The 27,232-nt window shown below is 49.3% G+C and overlaps 1 protein-coding gene across 3 annotated transcripts in view; it reads left to right on the top strand.

The window, feature by feature from the left end:
- Positions 1–639: 639 nt before the first annotated feature.
- Hnrnp-k (Heterogeneous nuclear ribonucleoprotein K) overlaps positions 640–27,232 on the top strand; it is a 41,860-nt gene continuing 15,267 nt past the window's right edge. For all 3 annotated transcript variants that reach the window (XM_076826422.1, XM_076826420.1, XM_076826421.1), the window contains exons 1-7: positions 640–872; positions 1,461–1,510; positions 12,342–12,457; positions 13,998–14,054; positions 17,056–17,099; positions 21,264–21,336; positions 21,615–21,725. In XM_076826422.1, the coding sequence (XP_076682537.1) occupies positions 655–872; positions 1,461–1,510; positions 12,342–12,457; positions 13,998–14,054; positions 17,056–17,099; positions 21,264–21,336; positions 21,615–21,725 (669 nt within the window). In that variant the 5' untranslated portion in view covers positions 640–654. The remainder of the gene's footprint in view (positions 873–1,460; positions 1,511–12,341; positions 12,458–13,997; positions 14,055–17,055; positions 17,100–21,263; positions 21,337–21,614; positions 21,726–27,232) is intronic.

The raw sequence follows: 27,232 nt of genomic DNA, 5'->3' as shown, positions 1-27,232 counted from the left end.
CTCGTGTTTCCACACGTAAATGTGCTCCGTATCGAGTGCAATAACGCCACTGAATTATTAAAAAATAATAAAAAGTCGCTCTGCGTTGCTAAAGGCAATAAAAAATACTTTACAACGCAATAAAAGCTTTTCCGAGCGTTCTTTTTTAACTCCGCGAAAGCGAGCTTACGTTATTTCCCTGTAAGAAACGCGGCAGCCGTAGGCCCGCGTTGGATTAAGAAAAGTCGCGAGGAACCGAAGAGAATAGAAACGACGTAAGGGTTCGTTTATCTAATCACGTGGCCCCGGGCCGAATCGGAAGAGGGTTGGAGCAGGAAAAGCGCGCGGGATAAGGGCGAGCGAGAGCGAGAGGAGCCCAGAACCGTGAAATTCTGTTGCCGCGTGGCGATTGCGGAGAAGTCGTTCATTGACTTCTCCACTATCCCTCTGTTCGTGTCTCCGTCCCTCCCCATGCCTGGACGCATCCGGATTATTCGTGCACGTTGCAGCTCGCAGCCGAGTGCACTTACGTACACACATGTGCGTCTTCATCCTCGCCTCTCTCCCTGCGACCCTCGCTCGCTAGATTCCTCCTCTCCCTCGGTTCTTTCATCCCCCCGTGTCGAGGGGGGCTCCTTCCTCGCGATTCTCCCCACCGGCTCGGTCCTCTTCGCGATGAAGGAAGAGGTAGAAGACGCCGAAGGAGGGGGGCGGAGGTGTAGACTGACTACTCGCTGGAAGAAACAGGCTCACCACTTGGCCAAAGTTACTCGTGTTCTGCGCCTAGTGTTCGGTTCTTGCTCGCAGCGGCTCCTTGCTCGCCGCGTCCCAGGCTCCCTCGGCCGTGCAGGAATACACGTTGTTGCAGCAGGTCCAAGGATTTCGATATCAAGGTACCGAGGCCGGCGCCTATGGCCCGTCACGTTGCTCCGGCAGAGGATTAATTAGCAGCGACGCGATGGGAGGAATAAGCGTTCGATCGTGGAACGCGGGCTGGCCTTGCTCGTATCTCGTATCGTTTGGTCTAGTTAGAGCCGTGCACGTGCTTCTCTGTGGTGATTTTCATTGTTGGCGGAGCAGCGGTGAAGTGACTGGTGCGTGGCGATCCGTTGATCGATGATCGACGAATCGGGCTTAGGACAGGCGATTCGGAATTGCAGGGGAATAAAGCTACGTAGCTGGTTCGCCGACCGTGTCGGGTTAACGGAAAGGCGTCGTAGCGTTAATATAATCGGAGTGGTCGCGATTGCGCCTTCGCCGTGCAACCCGAAGGCTTCTTAACACCTCGCCTTATCCAGCGGAGAAGACGCACTGCTACGTTCGACTTTCACTCACGAAAGGACGTAGTAGCACGTCAGCGGGTAGCAAAGCGTTGCACACGGCAGAGTAGCGCGTGCCGCGTGACCGAGGGTCCATTCTAATCGATCGCGAGTGCAACATCATGGACGAGGATTAAAGCGACGGTTGTTTTCTCTGTGCAGGGTTCACTGCCGATCCATCCCGGAGGCTGCAGCACCGACTACCATTATCGGTGAGTAACTGTTTCGCATTGACGCGGTAAGAATGCCAGGCATGCCTCATTCCATATGCAAGACACGCGACCGAGGAATTCAATGGACGACGACAGTCGCGGATCCCTTCGAGAGTCGTCCACGGGGCCGATTTAAAGCCTGCGCAAACCGTCGCCTAACGACGCCCGTGTTCTTCGCGCGTTTACCACTCGAGGCGAAGCAGATTTATCGTCGTTCCCATTGCTGTTCCTCGCTGCTAGCTGGCACACAGAGTAGTAGCGCTCTGGTCTACTCGGAGGACAAAAGTCCCCTGCCAACTCGTTTCGATGAACGAAGAACGTTCAAACGGCTCCGCGGTGAATGAGAATGAATTGTTTGCGCCGGGCCGCGCGGCGGCTGGCTTATCCATCGGCAATTGGTTGCTTGAGAAGCTGTCGAATCGAATTTGCTGACGGGAGCAGCGCGGCCTGCGGCTCGGCTCGCGCTGCAGCTCAGGAGAAGGCGAAAGCCTTCGTCGCGAAATAAAACGATGCCTCGTGGAAGAAGGGAGCAAGCAAGGATACACGGAGGGCGAAGGGAGGCAAGTGGTCAGACTGGTGTAACAGGACGTTACTTGTTGGCTGGCAAGGGCAGGCTTGTATTATTGCTCGGCCCTCGGCGGGCCCGCTTGCTGGCGCTCTGCTCGTTACTCGAGTATCTAAGTCTAAGCTTGGAATGCCGCGGCGGGGGGCGAGATCTATGTGTACGTGCTGTACGGATGGGAAGGGTTAGCGAACGGATGAAAGACCCTTCGCGGCCGTGCTACAGGCTGGAGGGTTTTCGTCGCAGGGTCAAGGAACGCGAGTGATAGTCTCGGCGCTTTCGCGGCCTTTACGCCAGTTGATTGTGGGGCTTTCGTACACCCAAGCGCGTCGACTCTAGGCACAGCTTGTCAGATTAAATGGTCAACGCTGAAGTTCTATCGCAACATAGAACTCTCAGCCCTTCGCGCAATAGCGGAGACGGGGGAAATACGAGCCAGTTAACGAGAAGTCAAGATATTTAGTAAATCAGTTGAAATATTTATTAGAACCTTTGGCAATTCTTTAAACAATAATATAAGGGTGACCTTCTTCACGCGACACCAACTCAAAATAAAGTATAATATTTTCTGGGAAATGTAGTTTTGGCCCACATTCCCCGGTGGTTGGGGTAATGAGGGCCAAGGAAGTCAAACAAGCAAAACAAAATTAAAGTCTTTTCTTCTAATACTAAAAGGATAGAAATTATTAGAGATCCATAATATCCGTACAGCAATCAAATTTAATGATTTGATTAATCTTTAACGAATTCTAATTAAGTGGAACCTGTGCCCACCGTTTCCAAGTTCTTGGCATCTGTAGCAAAAAAGCTGTCACTATTCAAGGTTTATGTGGGGTAAGGAGCCACTTGACTTTCATTTCCCCCATGGGCGTTATTTTATTTCTGTAGAAATAGAATAACATTTGAAATAAACACAAAATTGAAGCTGTCATAACAAAGCTTAACTATTTATCTTTCAAATATGGCCTAACAAAATATAATAGACAAAGGTTTTGTACTTATTATTTCGATGCAAATTTTGAAGAAATCTCAGGAAATACGTGCTGAACAAACAGCGTTCTATATCGTCGTTTTATTTACAATATTGCTAAAACTATACTAGCTCTTATTCCCACTGGCTCTCATTTCCCCCGTTTCCCCTACATGCAGCCTGTAGGATTAATCGTGAATCTTGTCCAGTGGTAGATTTAAGGAAACAGGCCCAGGTGGCAAACCTTCCGAGAGGCCCATTTTTTTCTGGAAACTGTAGAGGTAGTTTACTAAAAACGGGCTAAGTGTAGTAGTACAGAAAAAAATATAGCGTTTATGATAAAATCCTAATTTTTTCCTGAAGATGTAGCCTTCAGGGCAGGGGCCCAGGCGGCAACCTGCTGATCGGCGGCCCGTTAAATCCGCCACTGATCGCGACCCCTCGACCGAATGAAAGAATCGCCGCGGTGGCTGGGATCCACACTAAATATCCGCGCTAAATAAATTACGCAGAGACTCTCTCGCGGTGTTTCCGGCCTCTTCGTTTCATAGAATCTAATTTTAAGCTCGGCCGGTCGGTCGGACGGACGGACGGACACTGACACGAAGGCTCGTTAGATGCTCGTCTTATGAAAATAATTGAACCGTCAGGCGCAGAAAACACGTGGCGGAACGATCGAATGCATTTTGCTCCGGCATCATTTCGGCAGCTGATGAGTTACAAAAGAGCCTCGGACCTGTTTGGTTTTCAATGGATGTTTCGGTCATTACCCACTGCGACTCTATTCTTTCAATAACGCGTAATCGTTAATGGAGCGCTCCAATCGAGGTCAGGATACGATAGCAGTGGATATCGGGGGCCCCCTTTGCACTGTGTACTCCACATTCGGTTAATTAATTAGCTCGCTTTAGCAACGAGAGCTAGCTGGCGCGTACAAAGTGTCGATCGCTCGTCTTTTCTCGTATCGTCGGCGAGCGAGAGATAGCGGTCTGTGCACGTCTGTTTGCTTGCGGCGTCCTTGTGCCCGTGAGATTAAAGGCACGATAATTCTGTGTGCGTAGCTCGGCAGGTGACATTTCACGCGATAACTGTAATCAGAAACGGGACGAGAAAGTAATTTGTAAGCCCGGCCATTGATTTCATTGCCGGGCGGGTTCCATTTAGAAATTTATGTCCGCTTGGGTCAGCGAGGCGCAAACATACTCGCCGGACGTTTCGTATCCTTCAATCTAAGTTTGGAATGATCGACCCTCGCGCCAGGGCGGACAAAAGTACGAGGTAATCTTGTCCGACCCTCCGGGAGAAACGTAAGCCTGAATATCTGAAGGAGCGCGGGAAGAATCGGGTGTATTACTTGTTCGGTCGACTGTGAATTACTGGCTCGCCGAACAATCCCATTTACACGAGTAATCAGAGTGAGGCTGCCTGCTGGATCCTCTCAGTGACGATCGTCGTGTCGTTGAGTTGTCTGATAAAAATACTAGCCTCTACGAAGCGCAAGTGCGAGAAATACGAGGAGGTGTCTCTCGCCATTCGCGAAATATTCATAAAACTCGGTAACTATACGTGACCGCGAGAAATGAAACGCGTTACCTTGCTCGGCGCACATGTGACGTTAGGGGAATTACACAAAGCAAGATCCCGTAGAGGTGATTCAGCCTTATCTTGCAGTCGTTTGTCAACAGCCAGGTGATAAAACTCTGCGGAGGATATAGAGTCGGGTTTACAGTTATTCGGTATTTAACTAACGAGGGAAGGAGACCAGGAAATTCAAAAATTGATGAGGACATATAGATATGTATTACACAATTTTTGTCTGCGCAAATTCCCTCTAAGTTTCTGTTGTAACTCGCGAACTATGAGATACACTTTTCACCAAATGATAGTCCTAATTAAAAGAGTGTAACTTTTGACCGAAAGCTTTTTTCCCTTGTAAGAACAAATTCGAAAGATTCAGGGTGTAGCTGTTTCCTTGGGCTAGGAATTCCTTTTATCAGGCAGCCCTCGTCTATCCTCGAATTGCGCTCGATGCAATCGGCCTCTGTTTTGTCAGCGAGCTGCATAAGCAGCGTGAAATACGTTTAACAACCGCAGTGAGTTATCACCTGCCCTGTTGACATAACTGTCTTGTCCGGTTGGAAAGTACGAGGATCCCGGTGCTTCTCGAAACTCTTTAAAGAATCACCTACCACGAGGAAAAGGTTGGCGGACAAGAGACAGCCTTGTTTGCACGGCTGATTTCAATGGTTAGCACGTTCGAGCGAGTCGTTGGCCGATATCTGTCCACTTCTTTCGTCCGAGTTTTCCGCTCCGCGTGTCCCGCGATTCAGCCTCGATTCGGTTCGCCACTGCACGCCTGATTTTCCTGAAATCGCGCCGACTCGATCAACGCCCTTTCTCCACTCGTCGATTGGAAGATCCTCGAACTGTCCATGGGTTTACGAAAAAGGCCACCCCTTGCCTTTGAAATCATTTTTTATTCAGCTCCTCGTACCCACGCGACTTCTATCTACTAGAGAATTCAAGGCGGAGGCCTGCGCGTCCGTTTGGGCCGAAGCTCGTGTGTCCATCCAATCAGCGATATCATTGATCACTCTATTTAAAGAAGCCTATGGAAAACCGTGCAGCGTGACGTCAAGCGCCGAGATTTCCAAGCCAACTCCGTTTAGTCTCGAACCGAGCCAATAATCTCGCGGCTCACCTGCCAGAGGTCCCCTTCGGCCCTTGGCTCGCATATTATGCGGGAGGCCAAGACCCTTCATCCATATTCATACGAATTTTCATGGCACGCGTCGAGTTTTCTCTTCCCCTCTTACGAGGATCTGCGCCGATTACTTTTCCTGTCGTTGCACGGCTACGGAGTCACGGTTTTGCGGATCGTGCGGCGAACAATTATTTATCGGACAAACAAAAAGCCTGCGTCTAGCTAGATACGGGTAGGAAGGCTACGCAGCAACCAGAAGGAAGCAGAGTAAGAAGCATCGAGTGGAACGAAACCATGAAAGCTTGCGGGAAAAACGATAAACAGGCTTCATTTCCTGACAGCAGATTTATGAGGCTTAGCTTTGTTCCCCGTTCGGTATGATTCAGATGGAAAGACCAATCGTTTTTCAATAAAACTGCGGAAAAGGCAGAGCTATGCGATGTCGGAATCGTAACGTGCTCGACAGGAGCTTTACAGCAAAGATGGGCAAAATTTTTAGTTAAATGAAAATTTCGAATAGGTAAGGAATAAAAGGTAAAATAATTATTCTTCAGATGTTAAGTTAAAGTTAAAGTTAAAGTTAAAGTTAAAGTTAAAGTTAAAGTTAAAGTTAAAGTTACAATTAAAGTTACAATTAAAGTTGCAATTAAAGTTACAATTAAAGTTACAATTAAGTTAAAGTTGAAGTTAAAGTTCGAAAGCTCAACGAATAATTTTTTATTTAGTTAATGCCCAACTTTGCTTTCGTGTGCCGAAACGGTCATGAAAGTAAAGTGTTCCGCTCAGAATTAATTAATCAACTAATTAATTATTACAATCCTCGATAGTGATTCTTGAGTACCTACCTATTTCGCAATAATTAGTTCTGCCGTAAATTAGTTCCCACACTGCTCGGTCATTAATTTGTAAATTAAGTAATAATTGTAATCTCCGCAAACGGTTATCGATTCTTTGTGCCCATTATTCTGTAATCATCGGAATGGTCAGATTTTCGCTCGCATTTCCACCAAACTAGTTCCCACATTACTCCCTGGTTTGCAGTCTTCGCGAGTGACTTTCGATACCCGATACCCCAGTCCCCAGCAATTACTAGCATCGCTCCGTTTCGCGCACATCCCCTTCGAACTCATTTTTATCCGTCATCGTTAAATCTTCACGAGTGTGTGACCAGGATCACAGGTTCTCCACTCGTGCACCAGGCGCCGAGGCTGAATCAGTTACGAGTAGAATGGACGAGGGGTAGTTTAGAAAATTACGAGAAAACCAACCCCCCTGTGGAATCGGTCGTTAGAGTTTGGACAGGCAGAACGAGGACGAGACAGACAAAAGATCGTAGGAGGAAAGTGTGTTAAAAACAGTGAAGGAGCTTGTTTAGTCGCCACTGAGACTTGGATTTATAGTCCGCCCCGTGCTCACTGTATGGCCACTGTTAGGATCCCTGCTTTTTCCACGTTATTCGTCTTGCTCCCTTTGGCGGCGCTCTGGGTGGAGGCGACACGTTCGAGTTGATTATTTCTGGCTTCTTCAAGATGTTTACTCGTGCACGGGAGAAGAGGCAAGTTACTGCGGCGATCGTGATCCCATTGCCCCACGGGGAGAGACACCAGCACGGGGTCTCGAGGAGAGCTGCGACGTATGAGCTTGGTAATTGGCTGGGGCCGAGGAATTTTGAGGACGGTATCATTGTCACGTGCGCTACAATTGTCCCGAATCCCCGTTGCCTATGCCCGCATCGGAATAATTACTTGGACCGTGTAACTACGGAGGCACAATTATCGCGACAAGAGGCAGAGCTAGCTCTCGTTCCGCGCGTTCTACGGATTCTCCTTGCGATCCTCTTTCATCGAACTTTCGCGAAAATTGGAATAGTTGAGCCTTTCTGGCACACAGCAACGTTGCTTCCTCCTCCTCCTCTGTGACTCTCGATACACTTAATTTCGTTTCGCGCCTTTCACGGCATCCTCGTGGAAATACTTGGCCAAGCTTCTCGGGGGTCTATCCGAGCCAAAGCGACACTTTGTTCGCTCTCGCATTTATCGCCGCTGCTTCTCCAGTGAATTCTATACAGGTTTCGCTTTGTCCGAGTTCACTCTCGTTTAGATTATGACTCGGCCAACGGCAGCTGGAATATGCACGATTACGAGCGCCGATAAGGTAATTGTAACTTTCGCGGCATCGCGATTAAAGCCGAGTATCTGGCCCGCATCTCGGCGCGACGCTTCGACCAAGTAAAAAGAAGCAGAGGGAACTGGGAATTTTGTAAACGCGATGGGAGGCTCAGACCACGCGACACGGCCGAGGATTATCATTTATCGTCGCACGAAATCTCTGCTGGCAAATGGTGAAATACCGTCCTGCGACACGCCTGAAAGGGCGCTGCTTGTGCATATCTGTCGGAGTACTCGAAGGGGTGAAGAAAGCTACACCACAGCGATCGAAATTGTTTAATCTGTAGAATGGCATAAGTACAAACAGCAGTCGTGGTATAAACTGTTCAGCAGCGAGGTCGACGCGCACCGTTCATCAAGTTCAAATTCCCACCGCAAGTTCAGCGAGTTGAATCTGGCCACTGATTCTAATTCCTGCCTCCCCCTCGTTTTCTATTCGACGTCATCTATCCTCGTTGCCGTGTGTCAAGCAAGCTGGTGACCCTTGGAGTGGCGTGCGGACTGGTTATGGACTAGTTAGTCGATGCACCGCTGCCAGCAGTGGACTCTTGGGCGCCTCACGCTACTCGCATTGCAGACTCTGCGGCGCCCTTTTCACCCCTTTGCACCCCCGCTCACCCCCCTCGCGGTGTCTCCTGCACCCCCTTCTCTGGCATTTCACGCTCGAGCGGCGGCGCCTGGTAGAGGAACCGAGCAGATACAGATGACATTAGGAAAATGAAATATTTAACACGGGTATGAAATTCTCCGGATATCTTCTCTCGTTTATTTGGCACGAGCCTCGTTCCTGAAACGATTGACGTAGGTAGGCACCAGGAACAAAATTATCCATTCGTTTTCCCCCACGAGTATGACGATCTACTGTCAACCCCAGTTGCAGCCCTTAGTAATGGCGGCGGCTGGCCTGGGGCAGCCCTTCGAGTTGGTATCACGTCACATCCTGGTCACGCACGCCACCTCTTTGTTCAAAGCATGTCGGCGATTATAAAAGTGAATCATTTTTCTTTCGACGCTGGTGTAAAAAGTGGTAATTAATCAGGGCGTCGCAGAGTGGCGGGTTTGCCCGAAATAATGGCCAAAAGTAAATTATTTTTATTTTAAAAATCTGAATTGTACCTTAGGAAATATCAGAGAATAGAAAATAGATTTTTCAGGTAAAACTAGAAATTATTTCACGATTCATTGTCGATGTAATAAGATAATCTGTCAATTTTGGTATTATTTAATACGCTATTATTTTTTTTAAATATTTCTACAGCCGTGGTAGATAAAAATACAAGACCTGTATATGTTTCTCTCGCTTTGTTCTTTTTTAATGATTTATTTTTTTAAAGTAAAATTTAAAGGTCACAGAAGCTCAGATTGAAATTAGCCGCGACAAATCTGTGACCTTACCATTTATCGTAAATTGTAAATATTAAATTTGTCCACAATTTTTAATTCCATAGTTAAAAAGGAGTTGGCATGTTATTGCATATATTCATCATCGTATTACAACAGTGATTAATTACAATTAAATATCACGTAGAGCGTGTTTTATATACCGCATAAAAATATAACAGTATAATTCAAATTTTTTCGATACAAAACTACATTAATATCTTTCTAGAGTCATGTTATTGTAATTCCTTTCAACAATTTAACTCAGATCCGAAGGTTTTAATTTTGGCTATGATTCGCCACTGTGCGTCGAAGCAAGTACAGTATTTTCAAAGGGAACGAATCCAGTGGATGAGTAAGAGTATACCCACCTATAACAGTTTCAATCGCGAGACACCCGCGTCTTCGGGAAGCCGCTGTTGAATTTTTCGGACCACGGAATTACGAAAACTTTACCCGCGGTTTCCTTTAACGAGCCCGCCGTTAGTTACCCGCGACTAGATACCTCTGTTGCGTGGTTTCGGTCACGCGAGTTCGTGCCTCGTGATTCTTTAACGAGCCGCGAAACAAACACGAATGGAAATTCGCCGGCGGAGGTTTTCCTTGCCTTCCTCCCCATCGGGCCACCAGCAGCCGCAATCGCAATGAAATCGAAACGGCGGATCGTCGCGGTGACCGTTCGCCCCCGAATCGTCACGATAAATTATTAACATCGCGTGTAGACCGCGCACGGCTATCGATTCTACCGGTCTCCTAGTTCCTCCTAGTTGCTTTTTTTTTCCAGCCGCTTCTTCGTCGCTTCGATTTCCAAGCGGCCTCGTTCATTATCGTTTGCAACATCGCTGCGTTGAAACGAGTTTCGTTCTAGGTTGAACGCGTTATGCATGCATGTCGCAACGTCTGAGCTGACGATAACGCATTACGGGGCACAAAGAGTCCGTTGCATTGCGCGTGTCGCGCAGCCACTTGCTTTCCTCTCGGATCGGTATCCGAATAGGCGGAACAGCTCCGACGTATTTGCCGAATAATCAGGCAGGCTTAAACGTTCCGCGGGGCTCGGCACGAGCGGCAATTAACGTTTGGCGAAGGTGCGTTGCGGGGTGGATCCTCGGCGTTCTCCATTGTTGACTTGCGACTTGGTATGCTCGTCGCGCGGCCCCGATTTCTATGCTAAATGCGTATTATCGCGTTATAGCCGCACGAGCGGTCGTCACCGTCACGTCCCGCTTCGTTTTCGAGGCGGCCGAGATGCGAGCTCGCCGTACGTCCTGGAATTTTCCGCGCGTGCCACTCGCGAGTAGATTGAACTGGCCCCCTATCGATCCTACAAATTACGCCGGCGAATTCGGTTGTTGCTAACGGTGGAATCGATTCCGCTGGTCTTCGCAGCGCTGCCTCTTTTCCACCGTTCGCTAAACACCGCTGGGTGTATAAATTCTAGAGTACTCATGTTTCATTTTACGACCGATTAAGCTTTAAAACTGTATGTTAGCGAAGCGCTGCCCTTGCGCCAGCTCGCGACGCTGCACACTCGCTGTTTCGTCGTTTAAAACACGGCTGTTACGACTCCTTCGTTACGCGTTTTACTGCCAAATGAGTTGTTGCGTAAGCTTTTATTGAGAGCTCCGAGACTGCGACGATATTAGAATCCGGAGGATGATGCTCGTGCCCTGCGGAATTAACCCATATCGATGGTCATAAAAGGAGGTTTAACCGAGTCTCCGCGGATCAAGGATTTCTAATTTTTATTCCGCGGCTTGTCTGTCCCTCGATTGCCGGAATCGCTAGAATTGTGCCAGGATTTTCCTAGTTTATCGGCAGTAGTGTCATGCTCTCGCGGTGGTTGGATGGAAGCAATTCCGGGCCTCTAATTGCGTCATTAATCTTGGAGGGGGCTCGCGCGTTTCAGGGATTCCGCGACACGCGCGAAAGAAATGTTGCCACTTGGGCTGAATCAATAGTTGCTTCTATTTAACCCGGACCGCAATAAAAATGCCACTGCGCGTAACGAGGTCTTTTTGATCGGGATTTCTGTCCACGTAATATAAGCCTATAAACTCCATTCGTATTCGTGAAACTGTTTGCAGCTGCGGTAGGTACTTCATTGTCCGTTGAATCGGTTTGTTCGGCCTAATCACGCGGAGAGCATGGGAAACTGATGCAACGTAACGGTCTAGCCCATCGGGTCCATGACAAAATCACTGTCCTAAATTCGTTAACATTCTTCGTAGCAGATCTCTGAAGGGTTCATTCAGCGATTTTCAGGAATTTATTGCGACGAAAATAATTATAGTAATGGAATAAAACTTTTCTATTTATTAAACTACATTTCTACGGGAAATAAAAAATATAAAAGTAATACAATTATTATTTTCCAAATGCTTTTGAAAGTAGTCTTACGATGACATGTTTAAGAATTCATGCCTCGCTGTTGAAGGCGATTTCAGCTGTTAGACTTATCTGAACCCAAAAATCCAAACAGATTCTTGATCAGTATGACTGTCGCTATCGATCGGACTATAATTAGTGATTTATCTTAAAAATTAGCAAAATGGCGAGCAAAATGCAAGAAAAATATTTTTCCAGCTTTTTTCTTCTGCTATTTTCGATTTTAAAAGTAGGTTGGACTGAATGAAAATACTTGGTTGTAGTCCCTGCGAGAGCCACAGGTGTGCAGAATAAGCAGTAAAATTTATAAAGCAATCGGTTCGATAGTTTTTGAGATTTTATCTTCACGATGTGGACAAATGACGCTCGAGAAAAACGCGTTCAAAGTTTTCATCCCAGCAAAGTGCGTCTGTAGAAGCTAAAATAATGTGATTTTTCCATGAAAATTTAACAGTACATTCTTGAGGATATGTACTTTCGAAAAATGATTTAAAAAACTCGATTTTTTCAACCCGTTTAAGCGGAATGACCCCTTTAAATTTACCATTTCCACGAGCTTGCTTGTAGATTCTGTCGGGAATTTGGGGTCGATACTAAACGAGCTTTTAAAAACTAGTAGCTCGGAGTGATTAAACAATGGCGTTGCCTTTCTGTTGCAGGAATAATGAAGAGAGAAGCTGATGCAGGCGCTATGGCAGGTTCAGGAGGACCAACAAGTCCTCACAAGCGTTATAGACAGGGTGACGATGAACTTCGTCTTCTGATCCCCAGCAAGGTAAGCTTTCTTCGCTATCTCCCCTTTCCTTCTAATGCTACATATCTACACGTAACTCCGAGGAAGGAAGAGGTACATTACATGGAAAAATGAATTTCTTAGGGGAATCGATATTTGACCATTCGTGTGCTATGTAAATTTTAAGTGAGAACCCGGAGAAACTACTCGTGGGACTTTCTAACTTGTGGTGAAACTGCTTCGGTACTTTCCAATTTCTAGAGGCTTTTAAATTTTCTAAGTCCTCGTTAGAAGTCGAGGTTTTTGTCGAAGGGAACGTGTCTGGTAGGGAGTCTCAGAAATCTCGAAGGGATTGCGTCCCTATGCGTGAATAGAAAAGTCTTTTACAGCGAATCTTCCCAGCTAACCGCTTTTCTTAGACGCCCCGGCACGGATCTGCGTGCGTTCCTGCGTGTTTTCCCACGCGCAATCGCTTCAGTTTTCCACTAGCTTTTTCATCGCGTGGACGCGATTGTTTCAGTAAAAGCCGACTGCCATATACGCGAAACGTTCTTCCGGTCATTGTCGCTTCGGCCGACGAACCATTATCGGATTTCCTTCCACTTTCTTCCGTCAGGGAAATTCCCTGAAATTCCCTGAAATTGGCTGAAACGTTTTCTGGCCTAACGGATATCCTTTCGCGTGCTCAGTCCCCTTTTGGAGCCGCGGAATAGTCCGTTGTTCGCACCTTCTTCCCTCAGACGGTCTCGCTCCGTTGATTACAAGCATAGATCGATCTTGATTATTAATCGCACACCGCCACGATCGTGCCTCCACGAAGAAGGAACAAAAGCTCACCGAGGAGATATTTCCAGCGTCTCAGCCGTCAGCTTCGATCGCCGTTCGATATCATCTTCATCGTTTTCGCTGGCGATCCAAGCGGTCGCGCGCCAGCGATCGAGCACAATGTCGATCGTTGTTGTTAAACGTTAGCCACGCAATCGAGATCTCCGCGAGAATGGCTGTCGATGTCAGGGTCGATCGGCCTGGATATTGCCGAGGCGAGGGATCGCTCCTTTCGAGAGTGAACTCATTCACTCGCGACTACTTGGACGATGGAGAACGTAATTATCGCGGCTACGGCAGCAACTCTTGCAACAGTCCTCGCAACTTATCGTCGCTAATCGTTGGAACGTCGTGCTGGTGCACGTTCCAGGATCGATCGACCTTCTGGCAGGTTCCTTGGCCAAGATCCTGCGGCTCGTGTTCTCCACGAATAATAATCGATCGCCCCTGGCAGGGACGAGGAAAAACGAGAGGAATTAAAGCGAGATAATTAAGACGGACTGTTCGGTAGGATTTTTCGAGGCGTCTGGGTCGACAAGACACTTTTGTTTCGTCGTGTTCTCGCTTTCTTACTTTGTCCCCGATCTTGACAGAGATATTTAGAAATAACGCGTCGTGCCCTCGCGTGCGAAAAGAAAGGAAGTATCTTAAAGCTCCTTGCTCGCGCCTCGGGCAATGCTTTTGTGGACGAGATTGTTGGAGAATCATCGGCCCTTTTGCCGGGTTTAATGACAGAAAATACGACGTTCTGTTGCAGGTAGCCGGTTCGATAATCGGCAAGGGTGGCCAGAATATCACCAAACTGAGAAGTCAGGTAAGCCTTTTGCTTGTTTCGTTCGTCGATTACCCACTTTTCCGTCGTCCCGTTCTCCCTGCTTCGTCCTCTTCGTTGCTTGTCGAAGGCAAGCACGAGAGACAGAAGCAGGCGAGAGACGGCTGGGACGTTAGGCCGAGAAAGGACGTGAGAACGAACGCGTGCGGCGAACGCGGACTCGCCGAACTTTAGCCAGCCGATCGTTTATCGGCGGGGCAGACTTATTTCCACGAGCTTCTCGGCCAGTTCCCGCGCGGAACCATGCGCGGGAACTTTGGAGGGCGAACAGTTCCGACCCGGTGGATCGATCTAATCGCTGCCGATCGATCGTATTTTCGCGTCGATGGTACATTTCAGGGATGTTTCCGATGCGTGTATTTCTGGGACGTGTGTGGACAAAATTACGAGCTGCCACGAAGGTGCCATGGCCCTTCTTCTCGCAGTCCATGGTACTTGCAAGTTTAGCCTAACTTTGTCGATTTCATAGAGAGTCAGAGATGTGGTAGTAATTAGGAGGCGATCTAGCATTTTGCAATCCTTTAAAAGTCCGCCGGTCCCGGCGAACACGTAGTCGTAGCCACAGTCGCATTGTTTTTACGGCCAGAATGCTTCACACACGTACGAAATGCCGTCATCGCACATTTGGTTCTTGAACTGGGAAGTTTCATTCGTCTCCCGCAATTACACAACGTTTCGTTTCCCTTTTTGTTTTTTTTTTGTTGTCCGATCGTTGTGGAATCTCTTGGACCGTGCCTACGCAACTCGCACGCTGTAACGATAGCTATCCAAGGGAGCACACGAACGTAAAGCTGCATCGACACTCAACGGTTGATTGAAGCCTGTCGCACGCCTGCGCGAGCCGGACGTCTTCGTTGCCCTCGCCACTCGCCTTTACTCGGAGCGTGATCGAACGACGATCCACCCTCGGAAACGATCGGCTCGGATAGGCGTGCAACGGGCTTTACGCTCACCAACTTCCCACTCGATTTCATTGCGCAACATCGATTGTTTTCCTCGGCCATTTGTTCGCCAACCTTGAGACGCCGACGAGACTCACCCTGCACGAACCAAATGATTAAACGAACACCAATAAAGTAGGTCTGCAGGGCGTAACGCTTGTCTGCGAGCTTCCTCGCTCGCGACGAGTGGGCAAACAACGAATCGTCGACGATGGTTCCGCTGCCCGGCCGTGTTCCCAGCGGTGGTCGGGACGAAGGGTTCTACTGGTCCTCGCGTTACACGGCCGCAAACGTGAGCTTAAGCCCATCGAACTTTCCTTCCACGTCTGTTCTTTTCTGCTTAAGCTCATATTGCCTTTCGAATTGCTCCACGATTACGCGCTTGTCTTTCTCGCGCCCAGGGGCAGAGGAGAGCGGATCTGGCTTGGCCTGTGCGCTCGCGGGAATAGAGAATTGAATGGAGGGAACAGAGACACTGAATATAGAATATCATTAGCGTTTCGATTACCTTGAAGCCAGTAACCAGGCGCAAACCAGTCGTCCCCTCTCGATCCTGCCCCGCTGCTCGCAAGTACCCGGCGAGGAGGTATATTCGTTTACCTGAGCTCTGTCGCATTACCCCTGAGATTCGTAGGTAACGCACCTGCGTAACCCCAAGGTGGAAGGCCAGGTACCCAGTGGGAGGGAGGGAGAGAAAGAGGGAGGGACAGAGAAGCTTTGGGACAGTGGAATATCTCGGGGTTAGATTTTTACCATCCGTTGTCCATGCCCCCTTAGCAGCGAGCTCCCTGCGAGTCCGTCGTTAAATGAATGGGGAATCGTGCGCCGCTTTGGGGAATCTCATGGCCGAACAGTTGCCAGGCAATGGCCGATGAAGAACCGCGGAAACTTGGCTAGAGCCGTCTCGCGTACGGAGAAATATATGCAAGCGACATTCTTGCTACGTTGACCTGCTGCGACGTTCAGTGGTAGAAAGCGAGCTGCGAGTATCGATTGTTGCCTGCCTCAGCGGGAAATTAAAAGGAAAAAAGGATCCTATAAAAAAATAGTTAATACTGAATCCGATGACCGAGAGAGTCGTTGGTCACAGCAGTGATTTATAATTCCAGCACGCAGACTGCGAGTTCACGGTAATTATCGAAAGCTCCTTTAATTAGCCACGTTTAAACGACTTCGTTAGCAATTGAAATACCGTTGGAGTCGGTGTTAAGGTTCAGCTGGCCCGCCGTGACTGCAGATTCGACGAGGAGAAGAGCTTCTTGAAAGTACTTTCGGTATATTTAGACCGACGTGGAAGTTGATTCGTCACCGACAATACAGTTGCGTTTGTTGTCCCATCAAAATCCCCGCGAACCTCCTCTCAGCGGAGGCGCTCCGCAGTCATTTCTCTAATTAATTTCATTCTCCTTTTGTGCCAACAAGGTGGATATATTTCCATAAGAATCCCGGCGATGCCTCGAGCGAGACAAACAAACGAAGCCTCGGTGTAGCGCGGCGGTTCGTGCCTCTGCTCGAGATTCGATCGATTCTGTAACAGCTTGCGCCGCGATGCGCGATCCTGGAGCTTTTTGATCCCGCGAAGCTTTGCGGTTATTTGATCGAGCAGCTGCGAAAGTGCACGTAGCAATGGTCGCCGTGCAAATATTTCTCCAAACGGTCGCGTAATTGAAGGCGAGCTAGGAGGAAGGAGTGACGAAAAGGGGATGCAAGAAGGGGGTTAAGGGGGTGGGATAGGCTCGATAAAAAAAAAAGATCGCGCCGAGCGGTGTTCTCCGTAGCGGACGGAGAGGGGCTAGACAATTAAGCCGCGAATTAATCGAACCGTGAGAGACATGATGTCTAACTTGGTTGATGGTTTGTGCCCTGGCCCCGCCCCAACCCCGGCGTTGCCCCCCTGGTGTTGCCCTGCCGTTGCCCTGCCGTTGCCCTGCCCGGAACGACGGACCCTGACTCGATCGGCAAATGGACCACCCCACCAACAATCGACAACAACCACCAACCAACCACCAATGAACCAACCACCAACCACCACGGCCCGACAGTACAAAGCCTCAATCATTGTACCCGATTGCCCCGGACCCGAACGGTAATGACCAACACCACTACTTAATGTCTTATTTTTCTTTGTCTCTAATTACAAGAATACCTAAGGCGCCGACATATACTGATCGCTGTGCTGTTCTTATCAAACGACAGCAACGTTTCTCTATTTCTTTCTCTATATCTCTATCTATCTCTATCGCTATCTGTCTATTTATCTATCTATCTGTCTTTCTATTTATCTTTCTTTCTCTCTTCTTCTTCCTTCCTTCCTACTTATCTTTCTCTGTCTACATTCTTTGTATACCGTTTCTCTTTCACGTTCACTTATGTTACCCGTCTCTGTTTGTCTCTGCCTTGCCATAATCGCCTGTGTCTGTTCGTCTCTCACCAGCCGCTCCGAACCCTGTACGTGTCCTCGACCAGCGTCTCCGACGTGGTTCTGCCGCTATGATTCATTGCGAAAGCCGTGCGTTCGCGTGCTTCTAAAGAATATAAAGGAAAAATACGCGGCGCGACGTCGTCCCGAGCTGTGTTGGTGATTGCACTTGTCACCGCGCGGTTGCATGTCCTCCGTCGTTCTCTGTAAATCTGTTCTCCCGTGGGCGGAGATCACTCACGTCTCTCCTCATCCTGGACCACACTTTGTCTTTTAATCCCCGTCTTTTACCGCCTTCGCATCCGCCGTACCAGAGCTTTCGTTGTTAGCCCGAAAGCTGGCTCCCAGGTCCAGGTGGAGAGGTCCTCCTTGCAACTCGCTTTCTTCGTCATCTTCATCGTCTCGAGTTGCACGCGAACCGAGGATGCCCGCCTCGATGCTTTTCAAACTTCTCCCAGCGAGCCAACCATGAAATTCGATCGACTTTCTTGTCGTTTATCGAGTCGAAAGTGAAACGCTTCTGAGCACGCCGCAACCACTGGAGCAATGCATCGGCGATTTATCACCACAGCCTTGGGTAGTAGCAGTCCCAGAAGGCTCGAGGACACGCAGACTCGTCTTCCATTCTCTCCTCAAGCCCTGCGCCGCAGGTACATGCTGGTAGACATACAGTGAAGTTATAAAATCCGACACGTGTATTTCGAGCCTCGAAGTTGCTCGGAGTTGTATTACATTCAATCGAGGCTGTTAGAAGCCTACGGCGCGCCAATTTCAGGCACCCTGTATCCATCAATGGGATGAATGGGGAGTTAGCGAGAAGCGCGCGAGGTGCGAAGAGTTAGACACACATACTTCTTACGATTCTAAACGAGGCTCGAGTGTGTATTTTCCCAAGTTCTTTCTCTCAACTCGCGCTGCCGCTGAAAATGCAGTTACTCTAACGCGTGGCTAAGTTCGCGTCTCGTATTTCGCGGACCACGCAGCTAGCGATAGTCGAAGAGAAACAGGGAAGCGGGTCAACCGATTCAGGCGTTAAAGTAAATTCGTGCGAGGGACTCGTGGCACTTTTTTTATTATTCGATTGCTCGTTAATTCCCATTGTAGGATGCAGCGTGTCCCTAAACGCGATAGCGGGGTACAAGTTTGGGCGCTTGATCACTGTGTCTCTACCACCAAGTACGATTCCCTTCACGAAGCACAGGTACATGGGCGATTCGCAAGCTTGTCCGACACACTTACACACAGAGGATCCGAAAGCTTCCTGCTCACAATCAGCCACCGTCAGTCTTCATAGACTTTCCTTCGTTTAATTCTGTTTCTTTCAAAGAATTTCTCTTCTATCTCGGTCTCTCTGTCTGTATTTTCGTTTCTCCTCGGATGGTCTTGCGCGCGAACGACACGCCCGACATATCACACACGCAGAAAACCACATTTCACGATTGTAATCGGGGATATGTACACCGTTGTGTCTCTAATCTTGTGGCTAACACGGATCGCTAATCTGTGGAACTAGGCGACCGCCGATTCCACGCTTAACGTCGATATATCACGCTTACTTTTTAGGTACGCCCCGGTCAAGGCACGACCGACCCTCCTGCCAGAGACCTGCCGAAACGATTAACGAACTGTCCGCAAGTCGAAAGTCATTACCGATCTGTTGTCCCCGTATCTCGCCGTCATTCGACTCTTTCGTTGCTGTGGCTGACGGAGAGAAGTCTAGTCTGGTTCCAACCATCAAGCACTCGTTCGTTTAATTACGCCGGCAATTAGGACATCTGTTGGTCGACTCGGAACGCGCGCAGTACCTCGCTCACACTAGGATCCGAGCAAGAAATTTATCTTCCCCCTGGAACGTCACGTGCCGCGACAGTAAATTTTTTTTTTTATCGCTCACCTATAAAAGTCCCCGCGGCTGGCCTTAATGCGATTTCTATTCGCCGGCGGACGGACGTTTTCAGAATTTTATCGAGCAAGTTTTAACGGGGCACTTCCATATCGCGAACGTGCTTTTCCTCTCCCGTGCAAAATTCACCATAATTTCTGGAGAAACGGACCCTTCGATAGCGCGCGATTAATTACGCAGATTCGATATCAGATATAACTAGGTCCGAGATGCAACCAGACTCGACTTCTCTAATAGCGAACTGCACCCACACTTGCCCACATTCGCAACAGATCGAGCAGGCCCAACAGAAACGGACAGACTTTCCTTCTCAGTCTAGTACGTCAGTAGGTCCTGACAGATGTTGAACGAGAAACGAACGTAAATCAGTTTTCCCTTTCGACCATTCGATCGATGCGTTGACTGGCAACTCTGCAAGTCGGAGCGTCGCGTTCAAAGGTTTCCAGAAGAGAACGCACCGCTCGGTCCTTGTTCCCTTGCTCCGTGGAAAACTAGAGATCGGTCAGCATCTTCCTGAAGGCGATGACTTTCGACCCGACCGCCCGCGCGTCCAGCAAACACACGATTCTCCGTTTCGTTTCAGCTTGTGCGACTCTTAGAACTGGGGAAATAGGGAAGAGCTAGTTGGTGATGGCCGCTTTCACGGTTTAGAAGTCGTATCTAATAATCGTGATACGGTGCCTGATAGGAGAGCATTAACGTTAAATTAACTTTGTGTTCCCGGCGATCCAACGAATCTCACGCGTCGTCCAGAGTCGAACGAGAGTAGTATGGATCTCTGTTGGAACCTCTGCTCTGCCAGTCGACGAGGGTTCGCATTAACGATAACCAACAGCGTTCGAAACAGCGAGTTCATCCATGACGCTAATGTTTGCTTCGTTCGTTGAATGTGAGACTCGATTTCGCAGCTGTTTTCGGTGAACTTTGTTAAAGAGGACCGAGGAAACCCATCGGAGAGGGGAAACGTCTAAAGAGCTTGCGGAGCGGATGTGAAGAGTGCTCGATTTATCGATCCGTGGTCGGGGGGGTTTCCTTTTTTAGTTTTACAAGCGAATATTAGTCGAGTACTTGGATAGGATAAGGGGGGAATAGCTTGATCCTGTTATCGATACGTGGTTTACGGTTTCCTTGGAGCACTCTCGGAATCAAAGTATGGAAATGATCGCGACGTTTCAATTGATCGAGTCGTGATCAGCGAAGACTCTCTCCTTCGAGGGAAAATTAATTAAGCGACAGTGAGAAGTCTCTGGCCATTCTCGGTAGCCGCCCGTTGCTCCTGAAAAATTCCAGTGGGCAAAGGTGACGATCCGTCTGATCGTGACGTGAATTGTTCCGTTCTCGAGAAGCGAGAAGGAGAAACGAGGCAAGGCGTTTGTCCATGGCCGAAAGGGAGGGACGATTGACAAGTGGGGAAGCAGAGAAAGAAGGAAAAAGGCCAGCACCGGAGTTGATTTGTATCCAGCATCGTTTGAAAAGTCGCGTGTTTATCTTTGGACACTGCCCGGGAAGTTTGCTCGTAACTCTTGAAGCGGTATTTCCCGGCGCTGCGCTCCTCTTCGAGAATAGTGCGGGTTGTGCCGCGTGAATTTCGATCGGCTACAATTAGAGCAAGCTGCGACGAAGGAATGTCCCCTGCTACAAAATCGCACGGAGATTGGCCGGTTCGAAGGGACGTTGGTTTGCCAGTTTCTGTAACTGCGATATGTGGACCGAAGCTCCCCGTTGCAATTCGCGCCAGCTCTTCCACTTTTAACCGAGCAATCTCAGATAATTCGCGGCCAATTTCCCACGAAGGAGAGAGGGCCTCGACGCGATTCCAAGTGCTTCGCGGAATACGCTCTCGCGTAGCGAACAAGGGTATCTCGTAGAACGTAATCGCGCACGGCCATCGAGGACCCGAGTGATTGTTGGAGTCTTTCTGATTCTAGGGTGCTTACCATCAGCTCGGATCTGACCACCGTTCTTCAGGTGTTGAACGAGGTCGTACCTAATCTCGAGGAGGTAAGTCTTGCTACCAGAAGAGGATCACAGGGGAAAAGAAACGACTCAGTCGCGAGACTTATGTTTCTTGCTTCGTTTAAACTCGTTAGCCCGCCGCTCACGGTTAGATTCCTCCGATTTTTGCTCCTTCTTTTCCCTTCTTCGTATCGAACAGTCAAAGTTCCTCGCTAATCGTTGCGCAAAATGAGGCTGCCAGAATAGCGGTAGAAGTTTGAAAAGATTCGTGTTCGACGGCTGACGATTGGGCCGCGGATGCTGAAGGCTGGAAATGATTTCAGAACGGATCGCGTCATGGCAGCGATGAGATCGACGTGCGCATGCTGGTGCATCAGAGCCAAGCTGGGTGCATCATAGGCAAAGGAGGCTTAAAGATCAAGGAGCTTCGAGAGGTGAGTCATATTTACAGCATACCACTAACGCTAGTCACGGGCCGACATAACTTTTGCGATTGTCACGTTCGACGCGTGCCAAGGCCTCTGACGACCATTGAGATTCATCCTACGAATTTAGCAGAGAGCTGGCTCTCTGATTTACAAGATTCCCTATCCACCGTGTCTAGCAATTCTACCACACACGTCGCAGCACTGCTTGACAGACTGTCGCCGGTGCGAAGCTGCGCCTTGTTTGCAAAGCGATATTTCAGAAAGGATTTCAGAGCCCCGCGACAATAATTCAGAACACCGATTGGAATTCCTCATTTTCCATAACGCCCGCGCGATCATTGGAGAGGCACTCTATCTGCGAATTTCAACCAGACGTCCAAGTAATTAACCCGGAATTACTGTAATTATCAGCAGTAACTCGCGCGACGGTCCCGCCGCCGTCTTAATTACGATCCCGCGGTAACGAGCGGTTTTGACGGTGTCACCGAAATTGGGCACGTTAACGTGGATCTCGTTCGTCGTCGCGCGATTAATCGCCAGAAAAAAAGAAGGAACTTCTTATCGCCGACAGCTAAATCTTTAAATCCACGATCGGTCGAAGGGTGCAGCCGTTTGTCGTCGCGAAGTAAGATGGAGAAAGGGACGAAGCGTGCCAAGTCACGTCGTGCAATAACGGTAAAAAAAAAAATGGGAAATGAGTCGCTTTCAATTAGTCGATCACTCGAGCCAGTATCGCGGCTAGGTTTTACGTAACAACGAACGGCGGGGCTAGGTCAGGCCGCGGGGGTGTATGCAACGTGGCCAAGTGGCTCGTTACGTTTTCGCGTTCAGAAGAGGGAAAATCGAACGGCGCAAGACCTCTTGTCCTGGCTGGAGTCGCAATAGGCCACTCGAGTGCCGCGCGACTTTCCTTTCAGGCTTTGTCGGCTTCTCCTTCTCGAACTTGACACACTTCCTCGTATCTTCTGAGTTGCGCGTCTTTGGCGAATAACGAATGCATTATCCTTCTTATAACAAGGAAGGGAAGCAGCCATTTCGAAGTTGCCAGTAATTAATCCAAATGAACGTTTCCCCGCCTGCGCTTTCTTGTACGTGGGGGACTTGGCGCGTGTCTCGAGTTTCTCTGTATCGCGGGGAGAAGGAAAACAGAAAACCGCGCGTCGGAGATAATAGGGCGTGCCGTTGCAAACTATGCCATCACGGCCTGCGGAACCACCACAACCCCTTTCGCGTCTTGGTTGGTAGGGGGATGAAGACGTGGCACTGCCACTCGGCGACGTCGCCGAGTCGTTTTATTTCGACTCCTCGTCGCAAGGGGTGACTTTATTGATTCCGAATGGCTGCTTTTTACGCGTAACCAAAGATTTTATCCTCTCCACCCCCTGCATCCATCGACTTAAATCGAGCTTACGAGAAACGATTATTCCTCTCATCCGGCGCGAGCCTCTCGTCCAGGACTCTGCGATTAAGATCAGGACTTAGGTGATTTGTGCAAATTCGGGGAATTTCAAGGTAAATATAAAGGAAGCCCAAAGTGTGGGGAGGTCTGCCTAGCAATCCGACTACGAACTTAATCCAAAGTTTAATGGCCCCGCGGTTCACCGATCCGATTTCCTCATTTTCCGCCGCGCCTGCATCCCCCTTTTGTGCTCGGTATTGTCGTCGCCCTTCTGCCTTTATCTTTCCATCTACCCATCTATTTGTCAACAATAATCGACGCTATTCCGACGCTCCGGAGCGCACTTAACACGTGCAATATTTCGAGTAGAGAGACGCGTCTGGTGTATTGTGATACCTTGCAGAATCCCCGCGCGAAATCTCCGCCATTGGAAGCAATAAAGCTCGTTGTTTGCACCGCGCCTTCTTCCCCTGATTTCTTGATACGGAGCGCGACGGAATTGCTCGCTGCTTGCCCCGGGTATAGCCAGAAAGATAAAAGTTTGCGAGTTTTATTATTAAAATTTCTCCTCGCTTTGCTGAATTTTTCCTGATTCCTTTTTTTTACGGGCGGTTGCTGAGCTGGTGCTCGTACGTACGCACCGAAACAAGCGGGACCCGGTCGATTCGGATGAACGTAGGCAATCATTAAGCGCACACGCACCCTAGGGACACGCTGGCCAGCCGCGTGCTTCATCAGGAAAGTGCGTTTTCACACGCACCAGTGCGTGCCCGGTGCACTCGATTAGCGCTCGTATGCGTTTCAAACGAGTCCGAGCTGAAAATTGCTTTCCATTCTTTTTTTTCATTTCATTCCCCGTGATCCTATCATAGATTCAATGTCCGCGTAGCTTCTCATTGTCTGGCACAGAGTTCGATAAAAATCCGAGAACCTCGAGCGAGGAAAATTCTCACGGAAAAACCATCGGGTTCCGGCTCGTCGCGATAAGTTTCTTTTCTGGTCTCGTCACCGTCGACAAAGTCCTGTCGGGCCTCGGGAACAACGCCTCGTCACGGACGGTGGCTGACCGGTGGATCGTGAACGGAGGGTAGAAAAAGCTCTTTCAGGGAAGCTCGATATTAATTCCAGGAAAGTACGGCGGGTAATTATGCACACGCGATGCCTTTATTATCTGGCGCCGGCGTTTCGTCTACGTTCGAGGCGGGCGCGACAAGAGCAGCCGCAAACAGCTTTGCTAATTTACTTTGGCCGCCGCGCCGGTGCAGAACGCGTGCCCTTTAATAGGGCTCCGTGAAATCGATACGACGATTTCGCAGTTCTCGGTGAATTTTTCTTCGTCCAGGGCTGATTCTTATTGGAAGAGTCGCTGGATATTTCTTCCCTTGTTAACGGCGGGCTCCTCGGGGCTTTCCACCTCGTGTTCTCCAGCAACATGTGTTGCTATGGGCAGTCCTCGAAGGTCCATGCGGCACGCAATCCGAACAGGTGCTGGGGAACCAGGTAACGGACGGTTTCTAACAGCTGCCGTGCCAGGTGCAGCTGCCTCTCCGGGCGAGGCGAGGCGACGTGACACGCGGCAACAGGAGATTTTCATGTGCGGGCACCGTCTCCTTCCGATTTCCCCTTTGGCTTCTGCCCTGAGAAACCTGCCTGTTTATCTGCCATTCGTTTCAATAATATCCCACGTCTCGGAGAGAATCATTATTATTTGCCAAGGCACGGATTATTTGGGTTAAGGGTCGGAAAATACTGTTTTCCACGAAAATTCCCAACTGGAGAATTCATAGACGAGTGAGTCAGTGTTGCTGGCAGGGACGAAGGTGCTCAGAAATTTCGGAAATCGCAAGGAGAATGGCCTGGGGAACTTGGAACTATCTGGAAGCACACCTCCACCCTGGATGAATGCAGGGCTGGCTGGCAACTTTCCCTTTTCCCGGGGGAACGGCTCGAGCGTCCTGTCGCGTCGGTGCAAAGCTGCATGCTAAGACACGAATAATGAAAAGCAGCGGCTGGTAATTCCCTTCGTGGATGAATGAAGGTGGGTGGAGTCTGAACAGCCGCCGAAACGGAATCAGGGGCGCATGACAGTCCTTCGAACCCTCTGCCTTTTCAGTTCTCGTTCGGACGTCCGCGCGAGAGGTTCTTCCTTCCGCTTATTATCCCTTGCCTCCTCGGGGCCTTAGTTCATCGGTTCGCTCGATTCTTTTATTTTACATTGTGCTTGTGATCTTTTCTCCATCGCTGTCTCATCGGTCGAAGGCTATGGCGATGCGTCCCGGATTTTGGTGCCATTTCGAAGATTTTCACGACGATGGGTACGTGTGCCTTCGAGTTTCATTATTTTAAGGATTTTCGCCAGACTTTTAGTGATACGCGAACGGAATAGAAACACGTGCTTTCTGTTCAGAGTTTCTCTTTTTCTTCTTCTTCTTAATGTTTCGTTCCTCTTGACTACACGCTGGTACCAGGAGCGCGTCACGATTCAGCCGACGAAACAAGGCGAAAGAACAGTCGGTTGCTCGCAATGCGATAATCTCGAGATTGGATTCACGATCGCCTCGCAGCCAATGTTTCCCTCTCTTAATTACGTAACACGCTTACGTAAAAATGCTCACGTGAGTGCCTCACCTCCGCCCCCCAGTCTTACGCTTTCGTCTGGAGGGTGGCAAAGGAGCGAGTGGTAAGCAGAGATCTCGCGTGTCATTTCGCTATAATTCTCGCTTGCAATTTATGCTTTTCGCGGAAAAGCTGCTGGGACTAGGGGGTGGCGAGCTAAAAAGAGAGAAGGGAGATGGCGACGGCGGAGGTGAAGAAGGGAAGAATGTCAGAAACTAGGTAGAGACGAAAAGGGAATTCGCGAACCACTTTGCCGGGGACAATATCGTATGTCTTAGCTACTTCGTAAAATAAACACCAACCCTCCTCGTTCTTCTTCCGCTACCCCTGGCACAGGCTGCATTTTCATACGTTCAACCCACCCACCCCTTCGGCGGTTGTTCGCGGAAGGTAAACTCTCGGCGTGCCTGCGACTCTCTCGTCCTTTCCTTTCTACTCCCCATTTTCCCCTCACAGTTCTCAGTTTCCTTTCTGATTCCTTAGTCGGTCCCTGTTCCTTTTCGTCGCCACTTCGCCTTCTTAATTCCCTTTAGACATCTTCGTTAATTTAATTAATATTTCCTACGTCGCCTTAACTATTCTTATCTCCTCCCAACACGTTTCCTCCATTCGGCACTACTTAGCTCTTTCTGGCTGCCTCTTACAGGTCTCCTCCGCTGTTGCAATTCCATTTCCTTCTCACCGGCTTCTCGCCCGTGCGTCTTCGCTCGTTTCCTCTCAAAATTTTCTTTCCTCCGCTCCCCCCCCTTTACTTTCCAATTGTTCCAAGCACGCTTCCACCGGCGTTTCGCCATTCAATCTTCCCGGTTCCGTGTTTTCGGAGAAAGGGGGAGATCCTCGCGAGAAGACCACCCCCCGGCTTGCTTGGTTGCGTGCACACACAGGCCCGTATTCTTACGCAAGCAGCCGGCCGGCACCGATGTGCTCTCAAAGACTGTTTATTAAAAAGCTTTTAGCGATATTAGACCGTCCACAAGGAAGTTTCCTACCGGCGAAGGCTCTGGGAAATTTTGCGGCGCTCCGTTGCGGGATGCTTCGCGGAAAAGAAGGTGCGCGCGAGATTCGCGGAACGTAATTGATGGGGGAATTCTTTTGAAAGCCGAGGCAGTTTATTAGAATTGGAGGGGAAAAGTTAGAGAGTCTATTTGTCGACTATCGCGGATGAAAGGACCGAATCGTTGCTTTCGCTCAATTACCACGGCTCGCGTGGCGCGAACAAAAGCACAGGCGCCAAGTTTTTCCGACACCTGTGCGGCGTGCGCAACGGTGTGCATATTCCCCGCCGCGGCTAATTGCCGCGTTCTCGGGCCGCTGTTGACCGATCCGCCTCTTCTTCCTGTAGAAAGTGGCCCTGGCTGGTCATCGCGAGCCCCGACTTCCTGGCCGTTTCGACGATCCGTCCACTTTCTTCTGCTCGTGGGTGCGGTTTACGACGCGGCCACTAGAGCCGGCCGAATGGGTGACACATGTGGAAAACCACAGATCCTTCCTGCCGACC

The sequence above is a fragment of the Andrena cerasifolii genome, chromosome 14 (genome assembly GCF_050908995.1).
Source record: "Andrena cerasifolii isolate SP2316 chromosome 14, iyAndCera1_principal, whole genome shotgun sequence".
Lineage (NCBI taxonomy): Eukaryota > Metazoa > Arthropoda > Insecta > Hymenoptera > Andrenidae > Andrena > Andrena cerasifolii.
Note: the sequence above shows the minus strand (reverse complement) of the source record. Positions and strands in the feature narration are given on the sequence as shown.